Raw genomic sequence first — 19,514 nt, 5'->3', positions numbered from 1 at the left:
TTATAGTACACGTGGAGCGGCAAGTACCCTTTACTTCCTAGGACCCGTTTGGCCATATATATATATTAGTAAATACATGTTTGTTCTAAATTTTATCTATATTTTGGCAAATTTCCAAAACTCAAAACCACCTCAAGAGCTGGTTTGATCCAAAATATTACTATTACATTTTTAAAAAGTTGTCCCAAACTTTTGTATTTTATAAAAGAACCCACCATTTATTATTTGTAACAATGTTGTTTCGTATTCTCGGTCATCTGATAGTGTATTATGTAGTTCCTTATAAAAATAATAATTTTGTATCAAATTTATTTATGTTCAGGACTATGGTTTGCGATAATATAATGAATGTTACTGATGAAAGTACTCTTGGTTATTTGTGATAGTTTTTAGAACTTGTGGGTATAAGTCATGTTTCATGTTTTTTTTTTTAAAAAGTTGTTTTGAAAACTTATGTCCAAACACATTTCTATTTTCAAACCAAACTTTATTAAAGTTAAATTTTTCAAAATAAAACTGCAAATTTATGGCCAAACGCTAGCTTAATTGTAGTCTGGAATTCGAATCTTGGGCTCAAATTGAAGCTTTCTGACAGGAATTTAGATTTTTTCAATACATACGAAAATATAAAAATATAAAATAAAAAAAATCCGATGATTGAATAGAATAATTGACTTGAGTCAGAGTCAGAATTTATCACGAATGATGTTCTTAGCTGTCCGAATCTATGCTATTTATTCTGCACCAAACACTGAAAAACAGACAAAGGACCATACCCATTACATTAAAGAAAACAACAGTCATCAGTATCCAAGCTTAATATCAACGCAACTTCTACAAAAACACATCAATTTATCAACCCCATTTCCCATTTCACAAATCTTGAACCAAAAGAAAAACCATTAATAAAAGAACAAAGTTTTTGTGTGATATAGTAGCAGTTAGGAGTAGGAAATTGAAAGATGTCGTGGCAAACATATGTTGATGATCATTTGATGTGTGAGATTGAAGGTAATTATCTCACTTCTGCTGCTATTATCGGCCAAGATGGCACCGTTTGGGCACAATCCAACAATTTCCCTCAGGTTTTTTTCTATACCAACGTCAATTTTTGTTTGATTTTACTCCAGTTCACTTTTTTTTAAAAGAATTTTAAGTCAATATTTGGGACTCCCAATGTCCCAATTTATGTGATAAATACATACTTTTATATATGTAATACTAATTTAACTTTATATATGCGTTGTCTTATACCACAAGTTTCAAGCTTTAAATGTTTCTAAAGCAAGTTCTGATTTTTTCTCTTTCCTAATTCTGTTTAAGTGTTGGATTATGCTGTTGTTATCTTACTTGTTTAGCTCGGTGATATATTGTGCAACTTGTGTTGAGAGTAATGTTGTACTGTTTGTATTTTTATGAGTGGTAGGTACTAAAATTAGAGGTCTGTGTGTCCATGTATAGTGTGATTTAGAGAACGAGAATTCTTAGATTGCTTTGAAAGATCAATTAATTAGTATTGAAATGAAATGAGCTTGATCGTGTGCAATGGGTATAAAGGTTCATGCAGTCTGTTTACCCTAAAATCCGAGTAACAATTAAATTTGTATTGTGATTTTAAGGATATGTGATTTAGTCCAATACTAATTGATGAACAAGGAATCTAGTGTATAAATTAAAGAGTAAGGTAAGTCAAACCAGCGTGTAAGAAGACCTTGACCTTGTCACACCTCCTTTTTCTACCTACACCCGCAAGGGCGCAAAGGAGTTTTTCCAATTAAAGGACAATCAGAACGGGATTTAATTATTAATATTCAGAGTCGCCACTTGAGAGATTAATGGTGTCCCAAGTCACCGATTGAATCCCGAACCGAGGAAATTTATGACTCTGTTAACAGTCCGCGAACCAGAAATCCGAGTAAGGAATTCTGTTAACCCGGGAGAAGGTGTTAGGCATTCCCGGGTTCCGTGGTTCTAGCACGGTCGCTTAACTGTTGTATTTGATTTTATCTGATTTTAATACATGCTAGCTTATGTGCCTTTTATTTAATTTTGAACCGCTTTTATTATAATTATTTTTTAAAAAAGAATTGCAACGTCGTGAAAACGCGTTTCGAACTACATCGCAATCAATGCACCCGTGGTTGTCAACACATTTCGACTTCGTCGAGATTCGGATTTGGGTCGCATCAATGCGCACCCGAGTTTAAGAAGGTAATTTTATTAAGAGCGCATTTAAAGCGACTACGCGTTTGCACTTTGCGAGGACCATGGAATTTCAACTAAATGGCACACCTCGATTTCTAAAGGATTAAAATTAATTAAATGAGGGTCATGGGCTTAGGGGTTTTATTTGGCATGGCACGCCTAGAATTATTCTAAAAGGTTTTACTCAACTGAAGCAAACTACAAATATTCAAGATTATTTATTTTCCTAATATTTGAGAATGATTAGGCCAAATTGGTTATGGAGAAGATATGGGTTGAATAAAACTTTATTATGGAAATGGGTCTAACAAAATAATTCGTGTGTATCAAGTTCTGGAAGAACACTTATAATAACAGGGAGCAAGGACAACAATGCAAGTTTGTCATATTTCTTTATGCTCTTTAGACAAATATGCAGCATTTGATGTATGCCATTTCCCTTTCCCATATGTGGTGTGTTAGCGGAAACGTAAAAGAAAGAACACAAGATTTAACGTGGTTCGGATCAAAATAATCCTACGTCCACCAGAGAACAATTGCCCTTTTTAATATTAACAAAGGAAGGGGAGATTTCCCAATTACACTTAAGAGAATTTCTCTCTTAACTCTCTACTCACTACAATGTATTGTATTATTTTGGGATGATTTCTACAAGTGAAGGAGTGCATCTATTTATAGAGGTAAAGACCTCCTCTTGATGTCATTGGTGACATCAAACTACCTCCTCTTGATGTCATGGGTGACATCAAAGGAGGAAGCTTCCTCCTAGCATCCACACCAACTCTTTCCACCAACTCTTCCAATTGGCATGCCATTGTTGACTAAACATAAACCAACATTTTCAGCATGCCATTGTTAACTAAACATAAACCAACATTTTCAATCTCCACCTTGGTTTGCGTTTCGAGCGTGTGAACAACTCTGGCCAAAACTTCTAAGCTTACTGGGCAACCCCGTTGTAAGAAACAAGAAGAATCAAACCATTGTTGAACATACCACCTCCACCTAGCAACTGTTCTCTTCGGAGTTGCATCAGTTGATGCACACCCCCGCCAAGTCCTTGCAGTGTGCAAACTTAGCGAGCGGGACTATCTTGGTCAACATGTCTGCAGCATTATCGTCTGTGATAACCTTCACGACCTTGATAGTTCCCTCATCAATAACATCTCGAATAAAATGAAATCTGACATCAATGTGTTTAGTGCGCTCATGAAATCTCTGATTTTTCATTAGATGAATAGCACTCTGACTATCACATCTAAGAGTTGATTCCAGCTGAACCAAACTCAATTCCGCTACTAAACTTTTCAACCAGATAGCTTCCTTTACCGCCTCCGCTGCTGCCATGTATTCTGCTTCTGTCGTAGACAAAGCGACAATCGACTGCAAAGTCGACTTCCAACTGACGGCACTGCCAACGAGGGTAAAGATGTATCCAGTTGTGGACCTTCTTCTGTCAAGATCTCCTGCATAGTCAGAATCCACATAACCGAGAATTGAAATACCTGTACCACTTTTTCGAAAGGTAAGACCAACACCAGAAGCTCCTTTGAGATATCTCAATATCCACTTGACAGCTTCCCAATGCCTCTTTCCTGGGTTGGACATGTATCTACTTACCACACTTACAGATTGAGCAATATCTGGACGTGTGCATACCATAGCATACATAATACTACCAACTGCACTGGCATAAGGAATCTTTGACATATGCTCCACCTCATCCTCGGACTGAGGCATTTGTGACTCTGAAAGTTTAAAATGAGGAGCTAATGGTGTACTTACAGGCTTGCACGTTTGCATATTGAATCTTTCGAGAACCCTTTCAATATACCTCTTCTGAGAAAGATGTACAACATCGTCTTCTCTTGAAATCTCCATACCAAGGATTTTCTTTGCAGCTCCTAAATCCTTCATGTCAAATTCCTTACTCAATAGTTTCTTCAAAGCATTTATCTCTGTAATGTTGTTAGCAGCAATAAGCATATCATCAACATACAACAGTAAATAAATCATTGAGTTACCAGACATCTTCTTGTGATACACACAACTATCAAATGCACTCCTTGAGAATTCATGTGTAGTCATGAATGCATCAAACCTCTTGTACCACTGTCTAGGGGATTGCTTCAAACCATACAAAGACTTCTTTAGTTGGCATACGTGATCTTCTTTTCCCTCAGCTAGGAAACCTTCAGGTTGATCCATATAGATTGTCTCTTCTAGATCACCGTGTAAGAAAGCAGTTTTGACATCAAGCTGTTGAAGCTCCAAGTCAAATTGTGCAACCAATGCTAGTAGCACGCGAATTGAGCTATGCTTCACGACCGGAGAGAAAATCTCATTGTAGTCAATTCCCTCCTTTTGGCTGAAACCTTTTGCAACCAATCTCGCCTTGAACCTAGCATCTTCCACTTCAGGAATTCCCTCTTTCTTTCGGTAGACCCACTTGCATCCAACTGTCCTCTTCCCCTTTTGTCTTTTCACTAAGACCCATGTCTGATTCTTGTGAAGAGACTCCATCTCTTCAGTCATGGCTAACCGCCATTGTGCGGCATCCTTGCAAGAAGTTGCTTCAATATACGAGGAGGGCTCCAGATCTTTAATCTCTTCTTGTGCAGCTACGAACGCATATGCAATCAAGTTTGCTTGATTTATAAGGCGTTCCGGTTCTCGTGTCTGCCTCTTCTCCCTCCCCTTCGCAATTGTGTATGGTTCATTGACAGCAAGTTCTTCAACGCCTACATCTTCTGACTCATCTTTAACCTGAGTCTCTTGATCCTTTTCCTTGGCAAGCTCCACCGGAAGCTCCACCTGCTCGTTGTTCTTGTTTCCTGAAAACTCCACGGAAACTTTACGGGGATCAAGTATAGAGGATTCATCAAAGGTGACATCTCTACTAACTATAAATTTGAGTAAAGACAAACACCAAAGTTTGTACCCTTTTACTCCATCCACATACCCTACGAATATGGCCTTCTTAGCCCTTGGTTCAAGCTTTCCTTCATTAACGTGATAATAAGCTGGACACCCAAATACTCGTAAGTATGAATAGTTAGAGGGTTCACCTGACCATACCTCATTCGGAGTCTTAAAGTCAATTGCCGATGCTGGAGATCGATTGACAATATGAGCAGCAGTGTGAACTGCTTCAGCCCAAAATACTTTGGACATTTTGGCTTGTAGGAGCATACAACGAGCCTTTTCAAGAAGAGTTCTGTTCATTCTCTCGGCAACTCCATTCTGCTGTGGGGTATGCCTGACAGTCCTATGTCTTGAGATCCCATGAACCTTGCAGAATTCATTAAACTCTTCATTGCAAAACTCCAAGCCATTGTCTGTGCGAAGATACTTGATTTTCCGCTCCATTTGATTTTCAATCAAAATCTTCCACTCTTTAAATGCTTCAAAAGCATCACTTTTTGCCTTCAAAAAATACACCCAAACCTTTCGTGAGAAATCATCAATAAAAATGAGAAGATACCTCTTTCCGCCCTTCGATGGAAGTTTAGAAGGACCCCATAAATCTGAATGGATGTAGTCTAGCACTCCTCTTGTCTTGTGTTTGCCAGTGCTGAAGCTGACCTTCTTCTGCTTCCCTAGAACGCAGTGCTCACAGAAGTCAAGCGTGCTGATCTTCTCACCTTCCAAAAGTTTACGATTGCTCAACATCTCCAGTCCACGTGCGCTCATATGACCTAGTCTCATGTGCCATAGTCTTGCCTTGTCATCATTAGATAACTGCACTGTAGATGCATTTGCAGAGCCAACAATGGTGCTTCCGGCCAATGTGTAAAGGCCGTTCTCCAGCTTGCCTTTCAGCATGACTAAAGAACCTTTAGTCACCTTTATAGTTCCTGCTTCGCTCATGTACCTGTAGCCTTGTTCATCCAGAGTACCCAAGGAGATCAAATTCTTCTTCAGATCAGGAACATGACGGACTTGTGTAATAGTCCTCACGATTCCATCATGGCAGCGAACCCGAACTGAGCCAATGCCAACTATTGCACAAGTTGCATTATTGCCCATTACTACGGTTCCTCCACTTTTCTCGTAGCTGCTAAACCAGTCTTTTCGGAACGTCATATGCAGAGTACAAGCAGAGTCTAACACCCATTTGTTTTCATAACTACTATTATTATTACACGATGTTGTTAGTACATAATCATTATCAAAATTATGTACCTGTTCAACTGTAGATGCACTCGCCTTTTCCTTGGACTTTGACATTGGGCAATCTCGTTCAAAGTGCCCCTTCTTGCCACAACCCCAACACTCTGTATTCTTCTTGTTCACACGAGACTTTGATCTGTGCTTTGATTTGGTCTTTCCCTGTTGGCTAGTCCGGCCTCTTACAAAGAGGCCACTTGCCTGGTCATCTCTATCTCCTTCAATGTGCCTCCGCACATCACTAGAGTTAAGTGCCTGCCGCACTTGCTCAAGCTTGATAGGCTCCTTGCTATACATCATTGAATTCTCAATATCACGATATCCTGAAGTCAATGAAAATAGCAAAGCACATGCAAGCGTCTCCTCCTCCCTTTTAATTCCTGCAATCTGTAAGTCCATGACAAGTTTATTAAACGCATCTAAATGATCTTGTAACGAAGTACCTGACCCCATCTTAAATGTGTGAAGACGCCGTTGTAACAACATTCTTGTTGTCACTGATCGGTCTTGGTATAGCCCTTCTAGCTTTTCCCACAACTGTTTGGCCGTCTCTTCGGTACCCGTACTCACTTCACAAAGCACGTTAGGTGCAAGGGATAGTTGGATTGCACTCAATGCATCCCCTTCAATCTTCTCCTTGTCGGGAGCTGATATATCCGTAGGATACTTTCCGTCAATAGCATGGATTGAACCTTCCCTCCGCAGTAACGCCATCATCTGGATCTTCCAGATATTGAAGTTGTTGCGTCCATTGAATCTATCAATTTCAAACTTCATGGAACTCATATTTGCTTGTTCTTTCTCCTTGGATCGTTAAAGAATCCTGTCGCTCTGATACCAATTGTTAGCGGAAACGTAAAAGAAAGAACACAAGATTTAACGTGGTTCAGATCAAAATAATCCTACGTCCACCAGAGAACAATTGCCCTTTTTAATATTAACAAAGGAAGGGGAGATTTCCCAATTACACTTAAGAGAATTTCTCTCTTAACTCTCTACTCACTACAATGTATTGTATTATTTTGGGATGATTTCTACAAGTGAAGGAGTGCATCTATTTATAGAGGTAAAGACCTCCTCTTGATGTCATTGGTGACATCAAACTACCTCCTCTTGATGTCATGGGTGACATCAAAGGAGGAAGCTTCCTCCTAGCATCCACACCAACTCTTTCCACCAACTCTTCCAATTGGCATGCCATTGTTGACTAAACATAAACCAACATTTTCAGCATGCCATTGTTAACTAAACATAAACCAACATTTTCAATCTCCACCTTGGTTTGCGTTTCGAGCTAAGATTAAAACCAATTAATCCCAAGCAAACAGCTAATTGGAGAGGACGACTAAAACACGAAACATTAACTAAAGGACTGAAGCTAAGTTTACGTAATTGTTAAACAAAAGAAAGAAAATAAAAAAAATATAGAATATGACAAAAATGACTTCAAATATCACCAAAATTATATAGGAGCAGAGAAAGGAATGGACCTTTATGTATGAAAACTTCTTTAATACAAATGCGGAAGTTCAACAAGAACTCATCGGGAACAAAGGACTCATCGACAACCTCACAAACTCGACTAAAAGAACGACGAACAAGCAGTCAACGGGAACATGAACGGACCTTAAACTACCCGGAAGGCTTCACACCTCAAGTGACCAGAACGACGACTTCAGGCGAGGAAATCAGGCTCACCGGCGACCTCTCTTTTGACATAAGAAGAGAAGCTTTTCGCAGTCAAGCTGGCAGCCCTTTTGGAGCTATTTCAGGACTGATTTTTGAGATGTTTTGCTGCTGGTTTTTGAAGCGTTAATGGGGTTTTCGAGGGAAAGTTGCTGCGAGGAAGATGAAGAGGATGGCTGGGTCGTTGTTTGGGGTGTAACGGCGCGTTTGTGTTCCGGGTGATGTGTGAGGTAAGGGAGACGATAGAGTATGGCTGGTTAAGACTTGCGTGAAGGTGAGCTCGAAGAAGCAGAAGCTTCAATGAGAGTCGTTGGTTTCAGGGGGTGGTGGGGTGCGAAGAAGATGATCCGGGTGGGGGTGGGTCGTTTTGTGTTGCGCAGCTGCTTTCCAGCTTCTTCCTCTCCGTCCCTTTTCTTATTCTTTTTCTTCTTTTTATAGTGTAGAGTCTAGGTTGTAGGGTTTTAGGTTAAGGGTTATGAGCCTAGGAATTATGGGCTTGACAATTGTGGGCTAGGTCCAAAATTAGGCCTAACGATGGGTTGCTCGAGCCCAAGCTCTATTCTTTTGCCGCGAATGAGATTAAAAATACGCGCCCATTTATTAATTAGTCCTACTATTAAAATAATTTATTAAAACAAAACTAACCATTAAAACAAATCTATTTTTTTGTATTTTCAAACATTATATTAAAAATAAAAATACGATACTATTTTTATATTTTCTTTTGGATTAAAAATGACTACCAATATTAATGAACTTATTATTATATTATTATATATATATTTTTTGTTGTAGTTTTTGTTTTCTTGTACTAAAATAAAGTGAAAGAGTCAAAATTACTTAAAATATCTATATTATGCCTAAATTAAATATTTTACGCTAATATATAAAAGATCTTGGGGAGGGTCAAAAATCACATGTCTACAGACCTCGAGCAGTGGCGACCTCGAGGTAGGTAGATAAGAACAATAAAATAATAACGCAAATCAGATGAACATTAAGCAAGAAAGTAAAATATGTATATTCTCTTCTCAATGATTGATGCGTTACAAATGATTGGGGTCCCCTTTATATAGTAGGGGAATCCTAAATAAAGTACAATTTTAATTATAGTAGTGAATCTTATTACACAACTGTCTAACCGCCTAGTACAAATCCGTTCCGGAATTTACGCCGTGATCTTAGGGCCACCGCGAGAATCTCACTCTTTCTGTTATAAAACCATAACGGTATTATCTCGAGGTTGGTCATACTCGGCCCGATGTTCATCGAGCACTTCGATCTTCGAGTTTCGTATTCTGCCATCGGGCTCGAGCCCGATCCAAATTGAACTTGTTCTCGACGCAACCCCTCGAGCCTACAAAATCGGGGACACATGATTTTGACCATATACACAGTCGACCCCAACTAGTTTAGCATTGCATGTAGCTGATTGTTACTAGGTGCGATTGTTACTTTTGCGGGTATTTTGTTTGGATTATGCTATTTTGCTATGCAATCTTGTTGTTTTTTTTATGAAGTTGGCTGCACGAAAAGAAAAAAGAGGGGGTGCTCTTGAAAGAAGAATTTTGCTGTGTTTTCAGCATAGTTTTATAGATCTAGTCTAATATGAAAAAACAGTAGAGGAAAGTATCTGTAGGTGATCATTTATTAACCTTGTTCTAGCTTGCTCTTGCAGTTATGCCTTTCTTTATAGCATCTATAGATGGCCGTTTTTGCTGTGGGCTCACTCCTCAATAGTAGCATCGGCTCGCAAATTGCAGACCTTGCAGTCCCATTAGACCACAAAACAACCGTATCCTAGGTCTCTTGGCACTGCATTATGCCTATGGTGAAGCCCGCTTCATCTTAGTCTTGCCCTAATGGCTCGGAAACTTACTTTCAGTTGTGCTTCTCGTTTCATGCCACTGCTTCAAACTTGACTAGTTAAATATTCTTGATGCGCATCTCATATGTTGGTCTCGATATGTGCGCACCTGGATATGCGCACATAGTCCAATCCTCAAGCTTGGCACTAGCCTTGTGCCTGTCATAGCGTGCGCGGATGATGCCTTGCCAGAGTAGGGTAACTGTTGAAGTCTTTGGCTGGCGTATAGTGCATCCGTCAAATATTGCCAAACATTGTCCTCGCAACATACTATTGTCCCGCATAGCGCAGCGCCGTCTCACAGCTGTATGTTTAGGCCAATCGACCCCTGCTTGTAATGTCAAATCTAAGCCATGATCACAAAGTCAATGCACGAGACTCTAGGTGTGGTGCCTCAAGACTCAGGTGTTTAACATTTCCAAAAGTAGCTTGCAAAGGCATACCTTTTGCGTATATCAAGCCTCTGACAATTTTATGCGTCCAACGCTAGCACTGAGGCTATGAACCACTAGTAAAATTTGCCAACTCATACGGAGACCTTAGATACTCATCCGAGTAGTCTAGGTTAACCCTTGAGGGTGTCCCTAAAGGCTGCTCGCTTGGGTGCAGTTTGCTGTCAGCATGCACGGGAAGGCTGGTAAAAGTTCCACATTGATCCTTGAAATTACTTAGTAGAAGTTGATATCATCCTCTAATGACAGTACTAGAAGTTGATATCTTCCTCTCTTACTTATATTTATGCAAAACTAGTCTCCTGCAACTATTAGGCTAATAAAGGGAAAATTACTGATTCAGCATGAGTTGGCAATCAAATTGCTGTATCCACTTGAAGAAAAACTCCTGAATATTATTATTTCTCAAGTTTTTATTTTTTACTTCTGTTTAAATTGCATGTTAAAAAATGTGGGGTTTTAATGGTGTATTTGATGATTTCGATGTATAGAATAACATTCTTTCTCTGTCTCTCCCTCCCCCTCTCTCTCCCCCTCCTTGGGTTTTTTGGGGTTAATTTTTTTTTCAATGGTTGATATTAATTTTATAAACTTCTTCATTCTTTAAACTGCGCAACACCATTCCTGTGAACGAGGCTTGTTGGAAGCGAGGTAGAATCGCACTGACAATCAATTAACTCGGTGATCTTGTCATTAATTGTGTTTTTTTTTTACGGCAGTTTAAACCAGAAGAAATAACAGCCATAATGAATGACTTTGCGGAACCTGGAACACTTGCTCCAACTGGTTTACATCTAGGGGGAACAAAGTATATGGTGATTCAAGGAGAGGCAGGAGCTGTTATACGAGGCAAAAAGGTACGTGACCTTGGGTTTCCTACTATTGCGTTGCGTATAGTCACCTTGTTGAGTATATATGAGTATCATTATCTAAAGCAGGCAGGAAAGTGTAATCAACTCTCACTTACACCTCTTGAGATGCTTAAACAAATTTCTGCATCTTCTTATCTTTAGCCATTTGCGCTACTTGAGCTACCTAAGAATTTCCCACGTGGAACGCTTGACTTTGATGCTTGTTTAATTCCTTGGTGAGTCCAGACTCTTACATGCAAGTTTCTTGGGTACAAAACTCTTTTTTTTTTTTTGCATTTTTTATTATTGCCTCTCGCCATAAAATGATTCATTCTTTTCAACTTTCTTCTACGAAGACCAATTCAAATAAAGACTGTTGAATATCGTCATGTCATCTAAAAGTTAAAGCTACTAGAGATAGTACACTTTTATTTACTTAATTATGTCTCAACACGCCTCCTTATTGGGCCTGATTCTTTGTTCATAGCCAAGCACGTGGAAATTCTCCTTGACAATGAGTGACAATGAGATTTGAACTCAGGACCTCGCTCGAATACCATGTTGGAATTGTGTGACCATTTCATCTAAAATTTTGAACAGTTAGATAGTTCACTTAATTATTTCTCAACAAAGACCATTGTAATGGTGTGGATCTTCCGTGCTGGCATTTTCCCTGTTGTAATACATGAATGTAGATTGCACAATGCTTCACACAAGAAACTTTGAAATTTACATCAGATTAGAAGTCCCCTTATAACTTTTGGCTTTCTATAATTTGTCATCCTGACTTTATCCTCAGGGTCCTGGTGGTATCACCGTTAAGAAGACCAACCAGGCTTTGATCATTGGAATATATAACGAGCCGATGACTCCTGGACAGTGCAATATGATTGTCGAAAGGCTGGGTGACTATCTCATTGAGCAAGGTCTCTAGGCATACTAGTAGGTTGATCTCTAACCTCCTTTTCCCCTTGGTATCTTTTTCCTTTTCTTTTTTCTTGTTTCAGCATGACTACTTTGTTTATACAGTCAAACCTCTCTATAATAACCTCGTTTGTTGCGATATTTTCTGGCTGTTACAGTGAAGTTAGAGAATATATATTATAACATAACATGAAAAATGGTTCCAAAAAAAGCCTTGGTTGTTATAATGAAGTGTTGTTATAAAGGATGTGCGTTATAGAGATGTCTGACTGTACCTCTTTCACAAGTCCACCCCTTTGCTCTATTTCTTTCGGCGTTTTATCAACTTATACTTTGCTAAATCCTTTTGCAGTGTATTGATATCCTACATAATTGAGGCCGTCAAGAAATCTTGTGTGTTCTACAGGGAGAGTTTGATCTCTTATGTGTATCAGCTATGCTGTCATTGTAACTTTTTTCTTTGCGTTTCGTCGTGAACTTTTGTCATTGACCTATTGGTTGATTATATATAATGGAATGGCTTATACTTGAATATTTGAGCTTTGGTTAGATTGAAATCTTTTATTTTGGCTTTAAAAAGATCCACATTTTTGGTATGTGTAATCTACAGAAAATGAAGTAAAGGTTCCGGCAAAGATTTAGTTGGTGTTTGGTTTTGACAACAGGATATGAACTCTACAATGTTATATTTGTGTGGAGGCAACTTATACTTCCTGAAGGGTAAAAAGAAGCTTTTGGCAAAAGAACAACTTATCTCAAGTTGAATAATTGCATAAAAAAACTTTCAAAGTTGAACAAAACCAAAAACAAAACAAAACATACAAAAGAAAAAAGGGGAGGAAGACTCGTATGATAAACGAGAAAGGTGATTTCTTCCCATATGTCCAATCACCTTGGTGGATAGAGTTATTCGGTAGCTGTGTTGACGGGAGGTTACAGCTTGCAGGTATTCTGTTGAATTAGTTGAGGTACGCGCAAGCTGACCCTGACACCATAATTATCAAAAAGAAGGAAGAAAAAAAAGAGGAAGGTGATTGAAGTATAAATTATATATAGAAATACATGATACTTTTTTTTTTTTTATATAGCTTTTTGGCTATATAAATTCTTTTCAGTGGGCATAATATATGTATGGGAGAAGTTAAGCATGGCCAAAGTACACATATTTAAGTGAGTTAGCAAACATCAATTGACCAATCAACTCTACCCCCATCTCAAATTCGGTAAATACTAGATTAAAATATAAAAATAAAAACAAAAGTAAAACGTAATGAGCTTAGGAGGGGATTGGATTGAGTTTTTATACGTATAGGCCAAGTGGGAGAATGTAAGTTATGTCTTCGTTAATGGGATCTGCATTAATACATTACATCACCCTACTTAAGTTGAATTAGTTCAATCATTAACGGAAGTGTTAGAACATGCGCAGCGGAACGCAAGCATAAATACAGATATCACCTATATGTAAACTAGACAATGATTTAATTACAGTGATACAGATATCACCTATATGCACAAATCGTTCACCGGGCAAGAATCCAGGAAGCACTAACCTCTCGAAACTGTTGCACAAATCGTTCACCGGGCAAGAATCCAGGACTGTAGTCTTCTGCTATGCTCTTAATAAGCCTTGGACGAAAATATTTGTGTGGGCAAATGTTGCTACTCCGAAGAGTAAGTTATTAGGTGAAATTAGTCTTGTATTTATAGTGGCCGAAATTGAGCAAAAACTAGTCCAAAAAATCTTGTAGGATTTTACTAGTCTAACTCAAATAGAGAACTTTTCTTTCTACCCAAGAATGTCAAGGTTTTACTAGGTACAACAAGTAACACAGAAATAATAAGAGACTGCTAATTATAATATTAATTTGAAATTTTTGGATGAATTAAATCCTACTATAGTTAATCATAGTTTATTCCACTAAAAAACTACAATTGAACCCTCGAAATGAATTTCGAAATTCACCAACATATACTTATTTTAACTCCCATATTAAGATTATAAATACCAGTTAATTAAACTAGATCATTGATAATTTAATTTAATCAACTAAATAAATCCTTCATAATTCCAGTTATTTTATTTCATGATGGATACAAAATTCACTGGCTGAAATTTTACATGAAAACTTATAAGCTTACATAAAGGGGTATTATCAAACTTAAGGTCGAGTTATGGATTATGTCAATTACTCTCCCTGTTTCATATTAAATGAGGTATTTTCCTTTTTAGTATGTTTCAAAATAAATGACACATTTTTAAATTTAGAAATAATTCAACTTTAAACTCTTTCATTTTACCCATTTACCCTTAATGAGAAGTTTTTATAGCCACACAAATATTATGGCCCCACAAACTTTTTATCCCTTAAGTTTTTAAGACCACACGTTTCAAAAGTCTTCTTCTTTTTTCTTAAACTTTGTGCCAAGTTACACTAACTCATATAATATGAAACGAAGGGAGTAATTAATATTTCACAATTGCTATTCGTTATTGTCCAATCTATTAGGCATACACCAACTCTGTACCTTTAGATAAATCAAAACAATAAACAAATAACATTGATCATAATAACTATATCAAGATTAGGAGTATAAGCTCATTTAATACATAGGAGAAAATATTTTATATATTTAGTACAAAAATATTTTTTCTCTACTTGGTCCGTTCAGTATATAATAAGTATACTAGCACAAGAAATTGGAGTAAAATTGTAACACCCAAATTTTTTTTATAATATTTGCATTCTTGATTGAGCATTTTATAACGAGGAAATATTTTACTTTGCACTTCCTAAATGTGAAATGGTCAATATATGAAAATTTCTTACTTTAGGTTGTGTTAATATTAGCAATGAAGTTCCATGATGTTGCTATATGTAACACTTAATATTATTTTGACTAATTGTTATTAAATATAATATATAATTAAGTTTTTGGGTTTCCAACCTTTTGTATTTATCTAAGAATATTTAGCAGTTGGGTAACCATTTTATTTCATATCTATCCATAAACTCCCGATTTTTTCTACTCTTCAAGACAAAGAAGAATAGTTATACATCTTTCTTTCTCTCTCTCTCTCTCTCTCTCTCTCTCTCTCTCTCTCTCTCTCTCTCTCTCTCTCTCTCTATCCTCCGTAGAAACTAGAATCTGAAGTTTCATGAAAAAAAAACCCATGGATTTCTACTAAATCAACAAGCAAATTTCGTTTTTGGTGAAGATCAAGTTGCTCCTCTTGGTAAGTTTCTAAACTCGTTTTTATACTAGACACCTACTAGTATTTTCTACATATCTTTTTGTACAGAGCTCCGATTTAAGTGATCCAGGACATTCTGGAAAGTTATTTCATAAATCTATAACTCTTATGAACCAAAATCTAGTTTTGTTGGTATTTACCTGAAAAGGGATCAGAAAGTACAGGGCAGGTGCTGTCCAGATTTCCAGTTTTAGAAATACTTCATGTACTGCTGTTAGTAATTTAAGCATAACCTTTTGTTCAAAATTGATATGGAGGTTATTCAAGATGTTCTGAAACGGTAAGACATAGATCTACAACTTTTATGAAGACCGGAAAGTCTAGTTTGTCCGTATAGATCTTCAAAATTGAGTCACAACTCGGAACAGTGATACTGTCCAAAATTTCTGTTTCAAACGTTTTTGGGTAATTTTCACCAATATCATGTTTAGTTTGACTTGCTAAATCACTGAAATTATTTAGATATTTGATTATGTATTTAAGGTATATAAACCCTTGAAAAAAATCAAAGGGGAAGTGTTTGAGGAAGTGGACAGATTTGGTTTGTTTACGGCATAGACGATTCGAACGTCCCCAAGTTGTGATTGAACTGTTTCGTGGTAAAACACCAAGGTTTGTGTATAAACTTGTACTCTTTTTGCTTGCTGGAATATGTTGAAATAACTTGATATTTTATTTTTCTTGGCTTCAATTTATATTGTTATATTCGTATTATATCAAGTATTGTAAGATATTTGCTAAATCACCCATTCGTACGGATTGTTTGATCATTTTGCATTCTTGTTGGGACTTTGTCCTTCTTGTGGCAGTGACTTTGTCACTCATCTTGGCATGCCTCTTGATTCGGATCTTTTACCATCTTGACTTTGGATTTGTAGTTCGTCTTGAATTATGGAACTTGTCCGTGTTAAGTACGAACTAGGAAGCCATTTTTAATATGGTTCTTGATTCTCTTGTTTATTGGGTTTTTACCCTACTTGATTTGGGGCTTCGGTCCATCTTGATATCTGATTATGCTTAGTGTGATGGCATGGCGTACATATTGGGCGAAAAATGGATATTTGGTAAACTCTCTTAAATTGATAGTATACACTTTCTAGACTCTGGAACATTGTTATTGATATTTGGAAATACTTTAGAGTTTGATATTGATATGTTTGATATATTTGTTCACTTGTTTTAAATTATGTTAAATTGAGCTAACTATGACTAAAAAGAGAAATTGGAGAATTTAATGACTCCAAGCCTAAAGTTTTATACACCACTAAGCTTTATGCTTAGCGATAGTTGTTTTCTATCGTAGGAAATGTTCGGGATGAAATCTGAAGATGACCAGGGTGAAGTAGTCTTTTTGGGAGAATTTATGGAGATCACATTTGCATATGCACCTTGGTTTGCATAGTTTTGGGACATGTACATGATATACATGATATACATGATATACAAGATATATATATATATATATATATATATATATATATATATATATATATATATATATATATATATAATGTCACACTTATGTTATTTGGAGGGTTGTTGGATTTTAAAGACCAAAATCTTGTAACTTGAATTTGTAACCTATTTTATTGTATTAGGGTGTTTTAATAACTCAAGTCTTGTAATATGCTGAATTTACACTTTGTCTTGTAAATATGTAGAAAAGGAGAAAACTAGTTTCCTTTTTTATACCCGATAGTTTGAAATTTATGTACAACACAAAACTTGCAGTGATTTTGAATGATTGTATAAATCAGTTAGGAAGTTGCTTTAATCTGTTGATTAATCAAGAAGGGTTATATCACCATATGTTAATATTTTGACATTGTATTTCATTTAAAATAAAATTATGGTGTATTTTCAAACAAAAAAAATATTGCACTTTGAACCTTTTCGCATGGGCCTACTTCCGCTATTAAAATTATTCTGAATATTTTTTTTTAATTAATATCTCTTTTAATATTTTGTAAGTAGGAAATTAGATTTGTTTCCTAAGTAGTACCCTCCCAAAGGGGTTGCTACAAAAATCACTCCCATAATCAAGATAAATTATACTTTAATCTTGTGCTACAATCATCACAGATATTTTGGCCAGTAATATCTTCAATTGTGAATATAATTTATTAATTATGAGAATCGACAATTCAATCTTTTGTGCATGAGCTAAGATTCCATGCACTAAATCGTCTACTACATAATTAAAGAACACACATGTAACAAATGATCTATTTAAAATAATACTTTATTGAATTGAATAAATCAAATAAATAATTATTTCATAAAAATTAAAACATAATACTATAGCTAAACCACATGGTTAATAGTATATACCAACAAGAAGGACCTTGCCTATATTGCTTCATAACGTTTAATATGGGAAACTATTTGCTAGCATCTACCTATCAATATGAAGCTTGGTCCCCTACACTCAACAAGTTCGGTTCTAGTAAATACACCATCTAAATTAAGTTATTAGGGTGTAAAAGAGTCTGAGAAAATGTGGGAGTGGCCCCTGTGGAAGATAAGATGTGTGAGGCGAGGTTGAGATGGTTCGGGCATGTTAAGAGGAGAAGTATAGAAACCCCAGTTAGAAGGTGCGAGTGATTAGCCTCAGTGGGAAGCAGGGGGGTAGAGGTAGACCGTAGGCCTAAGAAGTCTTGGGGAGAGGTTATTAGGCGGGACATGGCGCAGCTGGAGCTGACTGAGGACATGACCTTAGACAGGAGGGTGTGTAGGTCAAAGATTATGGTAGAAGGTTCATAGGTAGTCGAGCACTTCGCTTTGTCTTACTCAGTTCGCTAGCATTAGTGTTAGTATAATATCTTTTATTCATAGATGACTATTATTACCTAGAGTTTGACTGCATTCTTGGATTCGATCTTATTTTATCTTGCTGTTATTCCTACTTGTTGCAATTACCTTTTCTTTTTTCAATCGTTCTTTAGCCGAGGGTCTATCGGAAACAGTTCATCTGCCCTTCCAAGATAGGGGTAGGGCTACGTATCCCCCAAGATCCCACTTGTGAAAAACTATTGGGTTTGTTGTTATTGTTGTTGTATGGGGTAAAAGCGCTTATACACAAAAGTTTTATCTCAAAAAATAACAACGGGAGGTAAGTTAATTTGCCTACAAGAACTTTACAAGTTGAACAAACTGAAAAGAAGAAGAAAATTGAAGAAAGGTAATTTTAATCCTTTTGAAATATAAAGTACAGAGATGCAAAAAGCAAAGCAATTGGAAGGTTTATATATATATATATATATATATATATATATATATATATATATATATATATATCGAAATAAAATATGTAAATGAGCTGCAAATATGAAATATCAATCAACTCTACCTCAAAACATCAAATTAATTGAAAATGAGACAAAAATATAAATATAAATAAACGTAAATCATAATGTGTTGGGGGAAGGGATACTTACCTGCAACCACTATCTACATCAAACCATACTAATTTATCATGATTAAGTGATTTACTAGAGAGAGAATAATTAAGCTATACTCCCTCCGTCTCATAATAAGTATCATGATTATTAAAAATAATTGTCTCAAATTATTTGTCATTTTAAAAGTTCAAGACAAAATTGATTATATTTTTCCTTTTTTATCTTTAATAATCAATTGTATTCACATTTAGTAGAATATGGACAATATTATTGATAGAGATGACACATAAATTGAGATAACATTTAATAAAGGTAAAATAATCAAAAATTATTCTTTCTTAAGGGGCGCGCACAAGAGAATTACGACACATATTATGAAACGTTGGAAGTAATGATTCATTTGCAAATATATGTCATGCATTAATTTGTGCGGAATAATAATTTTTTAGCAAACCACGAAATCCCTCGAAGCAAGTTATCTTTACTACGCGAATTTAAACAAATAGAGGTTGATCAAACCGTGGATTTCGATTACCAAATTGACTCAATTAGGTAATTATAAAGAAAAATCTTGATAAATAAAAATAAAAGTAAATCAAATCAATTTCGCCAATTGACATTTTTTCCTTTATTATAAAAGTAAACCAAACTGACTCAAGTCCAAAACGGTTCCTCATTGGTCGAACAACGGCTGCATTTGCT

At 36.3% G+C, this 19,514-nt stretch overlaps 1 protein-coding gene across 2 annotated transcripts; it reads left to right on the top strand.

The window, feature by feature from the left end:
* Positions 1-739: 739 nt before the first annotated feature.
* Positions 740-12,687, top strand: LOC104211713 (profilin). Of its 2 annotated transcripts, none has more exons than XM_070155783.1 (4): positions 740-1,085; positions 11,100-11,237; positions 12,031-12,177; positions 12,508-12,687. In XM_070155783.1, the coding sequence occupies exons 1-3, from the start codon at positions 963-965 to the stop codon at positions 12,163-12,165; spliced, it is 396 nt and encodes a 131-aa protein (XP_070011884.1). In that variant the 5' UTR covers positions 740-962; the 3' UTR covers positions 12,166-12,177; positions 12,508-12,687. The 2 variants fall into 2 exon arrangements, with proteins under 2 accessions (XP_070011884.1, XP_070011885.1); XM_070155784.1 differs by having other exon boundaries at positions 751-1,085; positions 12,031-12,173.
* Positions 12,688-19,514: the final 6,827 nt, after the last annotated feature.

The sequence above is a fragment of the Nicotiana sylvestris genome, chromosome 9, assembly GCF_000393655.2.
Source record: "Nicotiana sylvestris chromosome 9, ASM39365v2, whole genome shotgun sequence".
Taxonomy (NCBI): Eukaryota; Viridiplantae; Streptophyta; class Magnoliopsida; order Solanales; family Solanaceae; genus Nicotiana; species Nicotiana sylvestris.
The sequence above is the reverse complement of the archived record's forward strand: the minus strand, read 5'-3'. Positions and strand labels throughout refer to the sequence as shown.

Coding starts and splice junctions, on each gene's coding strand:
- LOC104211713 (XM_070155783.1), top strand. CDS start 963: ATGTCGTGGCAAACATATGTTGATGATCATTTGATGTGTGAGATTGAA. Junction 1,086..11,099: donor AATCCAACAATTTCCCTCAG/GTTTTTTTCTAT, acceptor TTTTTACGGCAG/TTTAAACCAGAAGAAATAAC. Junction 11,238..12,030: donor CTGTTATACGAGGCAAAAAG/GTACGTGACCTT, acceptor CTTTATCCTCAG/GGTCCTGGTGGTATCACCGT.